This window comes from Scophthalmus maximus, chromosome 11 (genome assembly GCF_022379125.1).
Source record: "Scophthalmus maximus strain ysfricsl-2021 chromosome 11, ASM2237912v1, whole genome shotgun sequence".
NCBI classification, from domain to species: domain Eukaryota; kingdom Metazoa; phylum Chordata; class Actinopteri; order Pleuronectiformes; family Scophthalmidae; genus Scophthalmus; species Scophthalmus maximus.
This window is the reverse complement of record NC_061525.1, coordinates 10,122,891-10,135,192: the sequence shown is the minus strand read 5'-3', so window position 1 is coordinate 10,135,192 and position 12,302 is coordinate 10,122,891. Positions and strand designations below refer to the sequence as shown.

The window sequence follows — 12,302 nt, the reverse complement described above, 5'->3', positions numbered from 1 at the left end:
ATGTAAACCGCACTTATATTGTAGTGAGGTTCTTTTGAACAATTTTTCTGTGCAGTTGGAGCATTTAATGATGTATTTATATCATATTTTCGCATCATGTTTCATATCACATTTTATATACTGTAAATACAATGCGTTTGTAACTGATATCAAATCATAGTATGCAAATGAACATGTCTCTAATAGCTCTACAATATGTAATATACATAATAATATCTAATAAATATACAGTATAGGGCAAAAAAATCAATATTTCCCTCTGAAATGTAGCAGAAGTAAAGTCAAAATATATAGTATCATAATGATCTGAAATGTGTTCATTAGTATAGAACATGACTTATTTTCCACAACTGTGAAAGAACTGTGTCAAAAGCTGTTGAGTGTACACAGTCTGTTTACAGCCTGCACAGAGATGTTGTGGTGTTGCAGCGTGATAAGAAAACAGCCTCTTTGAAGTTCGCGGATCTAAAGTGCACATGCAACCAGTTCACTGAACTTTACCAGTTATTAGCATGATTTATTTTTACCTTTATCTGGTCCTGATAAAATTATAGTCGTCACAAATGAGAGACAAACAGTGGCTAAACTAGAGGTGTTTAAGTGAAGTCAGTAACTTATACATTTTTAAGTTGTGAATATGTGGTTTTCTTCAAAAGTATGGGAAATTTAATTTGACAATAGGTCATCTGAATTATCAATTCAGATTTTAATTAATACACAAAAAGTACACAATGTAAAATTAAAAGTTTGTAAGGTATTTGAGTGGTCGCAATTTACAACACAAACATCTCTTTGCCACTTTGGGGCATCAGAAACACATTTAAACACAATACTGACATATCACCTCTCTGAGTTGAACTTGTTTGCAATCAGTTGCTTGTTTCCACATTGGGCAACAGTATCATTCATTTGGAGACTTTTTCTCTGACCACCCGATGAATGTAAGCTCTCTATTCACCTCCTTTCAATTTTGATTTGTTCTCCACCAACTGTCAGAGGAAATATTTGGCTTTTTATCTGTAAAATGTTCCATGTTGTTCACTGTCTGCTGCCTCCTGTCTGCTGTGCTGAGCAGGTATCGTGCAAAGCTTTTGGGGCTTGTTCACTGAAAACGGTGGCCCTAAAATGATGCTGATGAAAGTGGAGAGAGAAAACCGAAGCAGTGAAGTCGCAGCTATACAAACAAACCGATGAGCTAAAAGAATATAAAGCTCCACGGACCTGATTGGAACTAGGGCTTGTACGTAAGTAGCTATATGATCCCTTGTTAATATAGAAAATATAATTTACGCGCTGAAATGTTTTACTTTCTTTCATGAAAACAAAACAACCAACTCAAAAAATGCAAAGTTTAGATAGATGTGCTGAAAGAAGCCCAGATTATTTCAGTTACGCAATGAACGGGATTTTGATTTACATGTCCTGACTCTGCTTTTCTTTCTTTTAAAGATATTTTTGGCAACTTGGCCTTCATTTTAATATGACTTTTATTCTTATTTTTTCACAGGGACAGAGGAGAGTGACAGGAAAGGGATTGAAGATCCTGGGCCGCTGCGGTAAGGCCTCAGCCTTCTTGATTAAATGTTCTATATAAGATACTGGTGCGGTCGACTGACTCTACTTTCCGATCCCTGTGTTGACCTGCAGCCTCCACGGCGGAGCCCTGCTGGGCAAAGCCTTGTAATCCACTGATGTTGCTCTATTTGGTTTACAATGAGGCCTTTGATTTTCAGACGCAGGAAGCCTCTAAAGATCTGACATTTCTCTTTTACTCCTCTCTCAAAAAGAAACTGAAATACTGGCAAACTCATTAGCATCTGTTAGAGATTGAAATACAACACAAGCTCTCTAAACATCACATTTAATTAAGATGTGAATTAAGGTTTGAATACAAACTAAATTCATTAGCCGTTATAATTAAAAGTCAGAAATGTGTTGTGTTCTCTCTGCAAGCACAGTTTATATTTGCTGACCAATTAGAGAAAATACTATAAGAGTGTAAGCTTGTGCTGGTTAGCCTTTATCCAACCAAGTTCTTCAATGGAGATCTTGTTAGTTGAGCTTCGTTTAATCAGGAACAGTTTTGGATGATGTCGATTAACATATTTTCTTCAGAATGTTAAGATTTCAGATACATTCCAATGAAATGCAACCACTGTTTTATTTTCTCAACTTACTCCTGATATTTTGATTACACTTAAAACCTATTCAACCTAAATGTCCGACAGAAACATTTATTTTTTTACTCGGTGTGGTGTTTACATATATGACATATCCAATGTAATGTACACATTTTGTGTACATTACATGTTAACGAAATTAAAGTGTAAAGTTATAACAAGTTGCCCCATGCTGTTTTTTTAATGAGGAAGGAAAATGGGCAAATGTTTTCAGTATGAAAAATTACCATTTAGAAAAGGCTAATGTGCTGGATGTGTTTCAACAGGGGGCACCATAACTCATTTAGGAAATCCAGGTTACAGTTGTGAATAACACAATACACAAAAAACAATCACCATAAGCATAAACAGGACAGTCAAGGTTTAAATTGATAGTTCCACGGCAGGTAACCTTTTCACATAGTTCAGTTAAAGATGCATCTGATTGATTTCAGCTTGATGCTCTGCATCACATCTCTAATCTATTCGTTTGTGTTATGTTGCGGTTACATCACACAACCAATTAAATACCACATTCATAGACTCTTTCTGTTGTCTTTGAGTTCAAGTTAACACAGTTCATCAATAAAACGAGAGTATTAAAAGAAGGAAGTGATGAAATGTTATGTGTAATGTGACAGATGAATTGGATGAACTGCAGGGGCTTCAACGAGAGCGACAGCAGAGGATGCTCTGTTACAGGGTGTAACTATTTGTCCGCTGTTGTGATGGAAGTCAACCGATTCACTTTGGCCGAGGACTCAAGGGGTCAACAGGAGAAGCGAGCCGGCACACAGGGGAAAAAGAGGAGTGGGACAAAGAGACAGAAAATGGAAGCTGCAGGGTGAATGTGGCCGTGTGTTTAGCAGAGCCTAAAGAAAGGGCACTACATCAACTCCAGCTGAGGCCCGAGGGGTTAATGGATAAGACTACCCAGCAGGGGTCAAAGGTCAGGAGGCCACTCTCTGCCAGGGCTAAATGGTCACTGCGACCAGAGTTTACGCCGACCTTTCTATGGAGAAATACATACACATGTATGGAGCTGCTCTGACAGGAGTCTTCCATCAAAAGGCCTGATCAAGGAGGCCTCTGTTGAGCTCCTGCACAGTGATGGAGATCAGTCAGGCCTCCGCAGTAACAATCAGTGCCCTTCACCGTACATCGACTCCAGTACCACCTACAGTGACAGCTAGGCTGGACCCATGAAAAGATAGGTGGCTTTTGATACCAAGTTTTTATTTTCAGCTCAGCTCAACTCATTAGCATTTACTGTTTAACTGTTTTAATATGATACATCCATTCCAGTTTACATTAACCTGTTTTTTGAGTTTATTCATTTAATGGCCAGATATAATATCCCTCTATTTAACATTCAAGACTGTTACTTTTACAGTTTTATTTCTAGTATTCTGCAATGCAAACAAAAATGTATTTACAGTTAATATCTCACAATTCATACACAAGGCAGTTGCATAGTAATTTACAGTAATTTAAACTTGACAGAGGTTTAATAAAATTGTAAATTAAATTAAGTGTAAATGTGTAAATGAATATAAAGAAATTAAAACATAAAATTGGTATTCCTGTGTATAAATCTCAAGCATTAAGAATATGAATGAATGAATGAGATCTATATTAATGTGTCATGTAACTATGCCCAGTATTCCCACACAAACGCATATCCGCAAAATCCAGAACGCCAACAATCCTACAAACAATTTAAAATAAAATAATAAAATGATAATACAATTTCTCAACTGTGCACCTTATCTTTGGTTATCACTTTTGTTTAATTTGCATATTGTGGCTTTAATTTAGTCTCAGAATAAAGACAACAAATATTCAGAACCTTTGCTCAGGTAAACATCTAATTATAAATGTCTAGAAATATTCCATTACAAATAAAAGTTTGATAGTACTAAAGTTTTAGGCACAAATAATTTGTGCACAAGTATAAAACAGGCCGAGCATCAGTTTTACATCAAAGGATGAATTATGTTACACTTTGTGCAGACAGTTTTACATACTTCATACACGGGTACATTACATACCTAATGCACTGGTTACTTCAATAGTAAAATACCACACCATGTTTTTGGAGTTTCATAAAATGCGCATGTTGAATCTTAATTTGAAAATGAATGCTGCCAAATAATTAAATAATAATAGTTGAATAAGAAACATAATACTCAACTACTTCAAAATTGTACTGGAGTACAGTACTTGTCATATAAATGATCTTGTTTAACATTTTTCAGAAAACATTGAGAAAGAAACATACTTTAAAAATGAGGTTCATTTGTGGATTAAACCTTTAACAAATAACACAGTAAGAGAAAGCATTAAACAAAATATCTGGGCCATGTGAGGTGTTTCAGATGATTCTCAGCAGGGCAAAATGCAAGTCTACTTTCACCAGAATGAGTCCAAATTCACTGTATTTGCATCTGAGGCTGAGAAACTGTAAGAGCCCCTGGTTGGGAGGGATCTTGACAGATTGATGTTGTCATGCTGATGCTGTCACGGGCTTGATGCTGGACGGGTCAGTGATTTATGAGGACTGGTAGGATGCCCAGAATGGGACCTGGGTTAATGTTCACCCTTCTTGCCAGACCTCCTCTGGGGGACTGCCCACATCCAGTCCAGATCCAGCCGTCGCAGGGACCTGACTGACTGACTGACTGACTGACTCGGCTGGCCTGCAGCTAAACCCGCCGCACACAGCAGGGGGGGGGGGGGGAAGTCCACGCTCTGCTCTCAGAGGCTTGTGAACGGATTCGGAGAAGAGGACAGGGGCAGGGCACTGATGAGGTCTTTTTAATGAGTCTCTATAGAAGCAATAAAGAGCAACAGAAACAAACCGGCCACACAGGTGATAATTCAAGTCCCCTACAATCAAAACCTAATTTTGCTAATTTGTTATATCACTTTGATGTTTGATCGTGGAAGACTGTTTTGTACTCATTTGCTCAGAGAAAGTTTCTCTTCACTAAACGCAATTCTGAATTTAGATAGTTAGATTGGTACAGCATTGACTGGTAGTCGCTATTGTTGTGGTGCAACTTTCGAAACACATATTTTAAATCAAATTATATAGACCAGAGCGAGATAGAGCCAACCTGGGACTTTTGGGAAACGGGAAGGCTCTGCCCATTGGTAAACTAGTTTTTCACAACATGTCCTGCTCAACTGCAGCCAGGATTTTAGAAGCCTTGAAGGTCAAGTCCTCAAATGCATTCAATAATTTGAATGTTTCATGGATCTATTTCATCAGCAGTTTTTTCTGCCCCTGAAAATTTCATTACAAAACACGAGGTTCTAAATGTTGTGTCAAAGCCTTCTTCTCACTTTTAGGAATAACAATCTGCTGGAGAGACATTGAATCCTATATAGGCCTGAGTATATCGAGCGACACCTCCGTACCAGCCAACATGTGATGATACCATGTTTTTAATCAGCTTTTCTAACTTTAGAATATAATTTATTATGACAAAGCTTTGTAATTTCCTCTTTCTTTGGTCAAATCATGATCATATTCCCCATATCTGAGTTCCATATATAGGCATGACTGTATGCAATATTTCAGGAATATAATATAATTGTAATATAATTCACCGAGCACATGCAAGCACCCCCGAAAGACATTTTAATTTAGCCACAATTTCTCCAAATATTGTCACTTACTGAACTGTTCTGTTACAATTTTAACAACACTGGTAGGGATAGAAAATACTAAATCTGTTGATTTAATTAATTAACCTTTATATAAAAGATACTGAATTCTTAATGAGACTCTGGAATTTTAAAATGAACAGAACTGTCCTTCAAAACAAACTTGTGTATAGGACAAACCTTCCCTCGGGTCTATAACCCTCAACTTCCAAGGGACAAGGCGTGATGACATGACCTTGTGATATGGTGCCGCATATATGCAATGAGTCAATTTGTCCTTTAGTTCTTTACTCTCAAAATTACAGATTGGTGGCCTGTAAGTAGTAAAGTTTTAGATGTAATGAGTCTGAACACACTGGAAGTTTTTTTTATTGCAACTCCGATGCTTAAAGGCACAAATTTACAGTAAAAAGACTGAAGACAATAGATGCAGCCCTGTTCTGTGAGACGATTAGGAATTATTTACTGTGAGATTATTATGAAAGCACAAACTTAGTCCTGAGGAAAAAACTCTCACACTGTCTTCCTGCATAAAATACAGTAAACACAATGCTTTTATCTTCATCCGTTAGAATTGAAAATGACTTTTTCTCCCAGTTGTTAGTCGCTCTGAAGCCTAAATGGCTGCATTTGTCTCTCTGTCATGTATATGGACTCTGAATAATTGCTGCTGAATAGAGCTGAGGTATAGGGAAGGTTGTGGGCAGACCAGGTGATGGATAGCAGTGGGGCTTGTCATCCGATGCCTTACACTGCTCTCATTAAGCTGTAAATCTTTGACAACAACACCCGCTAAGACAATGCCAGAAAGGCTTTTTCTTGTTGCTCCACCTTGTCATTGGTGTAACAATGAAACTGCAAACTGAATTACTTTGTCAGGACACACAATGGCCTCAATACTTCAAGGAACCAGTAAAAATGTTGGACAAGACATCAGGTTCTAAATGCCGGTACTGTCCAATAATGACAATATCAGTATACATAACATACTACTTGTGATCCAAAGGATAATATTCTAATGACAAATTCAGAATAATAAATAATAATAGGAACGTGTCTATATTTTTTTATATATACATATTGGGTTTGAATACATCAGGTTACATAAAAATCATATATTTATATATATATATATATATATATATATATATATATATATATATATATATATATATATATATATATATATATATATATATATATTTATTCATGGTCCATTTGAACAATTTACATACATTATATAAGATAATATAATACAGTGTATATACATTTTTGTCATTCTAAAGCTATTTTTAAGGGGTTTTGTGTAATTTGCGGTTTAAATGGTTGCGTATATTATAAGTATTTAGTTTACTTACTCTGTGCTGGGACACGCAAAACACAGCTTTCCATCAATGTGATCATGGCTTCAAGTGTCTCAATTACTCAAACAAGACAGAAACTACATGCTCAATCAAACTGCATCCTCTGCAGACTGATTTCATTAGTCTGTGCAGTGTCTTTGCATGAGCAAAGTGGGAAATAAGCTAAACACTGACATCTGCTGGCAGAGAATGTTCTACTGTGATCCACCCCCCAGGTACAGTAGGCCCTCCTTCTTGGGTGTATATACAGTTTAATGGTAAATATCTGAATCTGAGGCTTGAGAGTGGGTCAGGATGACTAGTTGGGGTTAGTCAGGGTCAGGAGTCAGAAGAAGCACCATGACTGGTTGGGGTTGGGGACAGGTTCAGGTTGAGGTAAATGGATAAAGATATCAATAGGGAAAGAAGCTGATGATAGCAAGAAAGCTGTGCAATTGTTTCATCATACACCTATGATCAAAATATACTTTTGCCATTTATTTATTAAAAATGTAAACTAACATTTTTAACGGAACAGCAATCTCAAACCAGAAAATTTGCAATTTCTGAAGATGGGATTGCTGGTTCCTGCACAGGCTGAAGCAAAACTAAATTGCTGGCTTAAATTTGAATGAAAAAGCAGTTGAAGTTGTATGAAATACAATACAAGGAATATAAAATGCAGTGAGCCAGGTACAGAGTGACACATGGGTCATGATGAGCATGTGAATAGGGTTTCACAAATAATTTCACAGCCTGCTGTTGTATATGACATTTAGTGTGTATGTAAACAAATGTGAATTTTGTATTTTTACAAATTTCATTTTGTGAATGTGCAATAAAGTTTTGTATGCACAGATATTTGTGTCAGGTTTAGATTTGACCTAAGTTTTTAGATCTCCACCTAAGTTTACTTGCCAAGTTTGGCTCAATTTCTGAAGATATATACATTTACTCTTGTCTATTTTTTGAAACTAAAGGGTGGGAATGTTGAACATTTGCATTGCTTCCCCTGTAGACTTGTAATGTTTAAATCTATATTGCTTTATAAAAAAAAGGGTATTTGAATGAGTGTGTACTCCCCCCAGTGGCCAGATAGACGAGTTGCAACCAACCATCACTCGATGCCACTTTATTTATTTATCTATTTTTAATCAATAACTTTTTAAAGGACAGTTTGCACATACATATAGCACAAATACACTTAAAAATAACAACAACACAATAAATAAATAAATAATGAACAATTTATATTCCAAAGAAGTCCAGCAAGGGAAATCAATATGCAGTCCAATTCATATCAACTACAGTTAGAAGAGTTCCAATATCCGTCATGGGAGGTCACAAGTGTTGAATATATTTGCACAGTCTTCATAGCTTTACAGTTCTTTGAATATTTTATGGAATCCAAATATTCCTTGATTTCACACTAAAACACAGGAAATAATGGTTTAGAGACCCTGAACTTACATCTGTGGATGTGATATTTAGCAAACGGAAATAAAAGATTAATTATAAAATACTGTCCTTCCCTCTCTGTCTTAGGCTCAACTGCACCAAAGAAAACATCCTCAAAACAAAAAGAGAAATCTGTAATAAAAGGAGATTGGATTTACTCAATGGCATTTGACCAGAATTTCTCTGTATAGGAACATTTCCAAAACAAATGGGAAACATTTTCATCTGAGCTTATACAGAAAGAGCATTAAGATTCAATATTCCTTTTATACCTCTTAAGTACACACTTTGCTTCTCTCGCTTTATTAATAAGCACGTATTTGAAAGGATCTCGACCCGAGTTGCACCATTGATGTCGTCATGCTAGTATACGAACATTTCCGATTAATACTTTCAAAATAAAATAAATAGACGGCACTGGCGTAGATGTCATCTGTAGTTTTGAAGCGAGGCGGTCGGCACACCCCGTCACTGTGCTCTTGCTTTGAAAAGTCAAAACTGTGACGAAGGGTTAAGGGTAACGTGACTACTCCGCTCGTCCATCGACACACCTCAACTTTCCTCAGGGGAACGTTCGCCTGTTGAAGTTGAACGCAAGAAGGACACGCTCCTAACGAGAGCACGCACCGTTAGCTGCCATACAGCTAACAAGCTAATAGCTTCTCTTTTTGGAGGTTTTTCCGCTCACTTCCGGTAAGCGTTGACACTTGTCAGCTAACCTAGGAGGCGCTAATGCTAACTAGCCACTCCTCGTCATTTCATATCAACAAACGTGTCCGTTCTGTTTATGTCGCTGTTTGTGCAACAGTTGTCCTCGTGTCAACAGGGACGTCAGCTGCAGCTTTTCTCATCAACATTGGCTTGTTTCAACCGAACTCAGCGACCTCTCTTACACCGGACGAACACACGCACATGACTAAGTTAGAGACACTCTGCTCTGAGTGACATGACTCGACGTGTTAGCACTTATGGCTTTCCATATAGCACTAAGTTGATAAGAATAGATTGTTGTGACGTAATATGTTGTCTTTTGAAGCGGAGGCGACGTGTAGACTGACTGTGATGTGTTCGAGTCCACCCGTCCGAACAAAGCTAATTCCAAGTCTTGTTTCCAGAGGGGATGGAGAAAGCTAAACAAGATGCCTTCGACAGTGCCCGACTTCAGGTGATCAAAGATGGCTACGAGAGGGCCTTCGAGTGCATCAACAAGGGGCTGACAGTAGACGAGGCTGGCGACAAGGCGCAGGCCCTGGAGCTCTACAAGCGAGGGCGACAGCACCTCCTCCGGGCCATCAGTGTGCCGTCGCAGGGGGAGGAGTGTGTGGGCAGCTCCTGGGAATCCGCCAGGCAGATGCAGCAGAAGATGCAGGAGACGCTGAACAACATCACCACTCGCCTGGCCATCCTGGAGACCAGCTGTGACCCTGGATCCGCGCCCCTGCTGAGCACTGCCAGTGTGTCCGAGCCCACTGCCACCGGCATGTCTGCAGGATGTATCTACCCAAAACTCCCCATCAAAGAAAAGCCAGGGAGGCCAGCTTCACCGAACCAGCTCTCTGCTAATGGCCGGGCAGCAGGAGCTGCAGGAGGCGTGCCTGCCTGCAGTGGTGACGGCCTGCCTCTTTCACCCACCAGGCAGCCTGTGGCTCCAGCCGAACAGCCCCCAGCGTACTCTCCCCAGGCGGCTGATGGCCATCTCTCTATTTCATATGGGACAGATTCAGGAGAGATGTCGCTGGTTGGGGACGAGTTCTACAGTCGCACGTCTAACTCGCCATCTCCCCAGAGTATGGGCGAGGAAGGAGAGGAGCTGCTCTACATCCCCCATGGTGTGCAGATATTCTTTGTCACACCTGAGGGTCAAGTGAGCGCTCCGTCATACCCCGGTTTCCTGCGGCTGGTGAAGTTTACGAGCGAGACCCCTGACAGTATGCCCAACCGACCACCAGCATTTCTGCAGGTAAGAGAAAATAAATATTTGGCCCTGTATGTTTCAACACACTGTCCACAATTGAAATGTCATCACTGCCTTGTCACCAGTTGCCTTAAGCTTCTTGTGCCCTTTAACCTCATTTTGTGAGATTGTTTGCTCGGCTCATCAGGACCCCTTTGACTGTGAGTCATCAGCGGCCTGATATAGGCTTGTTAATGATCTCTATCACTTGCCCTATGGACGTGATCATGTGAGCGTTAGTGACTCACTGCCCTAATCCTGTTGATTTTATGCACATGATGTCACCCTCCTGGGTAATCCCCGATCAGTAGCTTTAATGACTCAAAATTGGACAAAGTTTCTCTGTCAGTTTCCACTGTCTGGTACGGCAGCAGCACGCCAATAAATCCTGTGTTAATGAGGTTTATTATCTTTTGTGTAAATGAGCGTTATTGAGGTATTCAGAGGAATGGTTGAATGTTAGGTCCCTGTTCAGAAACAAAATCAATACTTTGTCATCCAACTCATCCTGCTTTGAGCATTTTTCTGTTGTTTTCACCTTTTTTCCTTTTTGCACTGACACAAGTGGGTCATAAGACTGAAATTTGACTCTTTAGCTGGGAATTTCCCAGCCGCTATTCCCAGTGCGTGACATCAGTGATTCGCATGAGTGCCAGTAATTATCTAAATCCCATTTTCACTGTCAGGCCCTCTAATACTGTTAGACGTGCAGCAGTCAGACGGAGGCGGTGTTCTCTGGTTTGTTTTTCTCCTTCAGAATCTCCATTAGAAACGTCAGGCTCCTCATTTTGATGTTACATTTGAAAACCTGTTAATTAGCAAAAATGTACTTGCAGACCTTTCCCCTCTCTTAAATTTTACCTCCATGTAAATTCACACAGCATTGTACTTTTCATGTATTTTAGGGCAAAATAGGAAAATTTGTGCTGATGCACATCATCATGACATCATACGTTTTCCTTTATCTGGAACCCTGATGAATTCTGGGAGCTCATTTCATTTGCGCTGCTAGAATACGGTCTGGATCCCCTCCATTGGAAAGTGATTTCCCTCCAGCAGAAAATGTGCCGGTCCGATGACAACTGATTATCTGACAATGGGCGGGGTTTATACCACGACGTGGAGATAAGCGACTTTTGTAAACAACCAAGGCTGCCGCTGATGAACATGCATTTGACTAAAAGTACTCAATATTTTCAGATTTTTTCCACAAAAACGACAACACTCCTTCACAGACATTGTGGAATCATCATCACAGACGTCACATGGTTCGTTGCTCTCACTGCTTGTAGATCCATCCTATTGCGTCCGAAGGCATTTTGGTCTGCGTTCCTTGGTAACGCCACTTGGAAATCGAAAATTAACCAAGAGGTCCCAGACTATTACGCATTTGAGTATTAGTCTGGCTACGCCAGGCTACACCAGGCTACATCATCATGACATAATACTGTATTCTTATTTGTTATTAGATTTTCCTCCATTCTTTATTTCTTTTAACATTCTCATGCTTCTTGACAGGTTTGCGACTGGCTGTACCCACTCATGGCCATGGCCTCTCCAGTGCTGCTGTGTAACACTGGTGTGTTTATGTTTCCGGACATGATGGCACCAGCTCCAGGCTATTATGTTGGGGTTGTGTTGTCCTCTGAGCTGCCTGCTGCGAACAGAGAACTGTTCCAGGACCTACTGTCCCAGATGACAGATCTCAGGGTTCAG

General features: G+C 39.5%; 1 protein-coding gene across 5 annotated transcripts in view; it reads left to right on the top strand.

Moving 5' to 3' along the window:
* The first annotated feature begins 9,123 nt into the window (after positions 1-9,123).
* The window catches only part of spartb (spartin b), an 8,031-nt gene continuing 4,852 nt past the window's right edge, over positions 9,124-12,302 (top strand). Inside the window, exons 1-4 of one of the 5 annotated variants that reach the window (XM_035622287.2) lie at positions 9,126-9,325; positions 9,459-9,552; positions 9,748-10,592; positions 12,105-12,302. In XM_035622287.2, the coding sequence (XP_035478180.1) occupies positions 9,753-10,592; positions 12,105-12,302 (1,038 nt within the window). In that variant the 5' untranslated portion in view covers positions 9,126-9,325; positions 9,459-9,552; positions 9,748-9,752. Of the gene's footprint in view, positions 9,326-9,440; positions 9,553-9,747; positions 10,593-12,104 lie in introns of all 5 variants that reach the window. The other 4 variants (XM_035622288.2, XM_035622290.2, XM_047335588.1 and 1 more) reach the window with 4 other exon arrangements.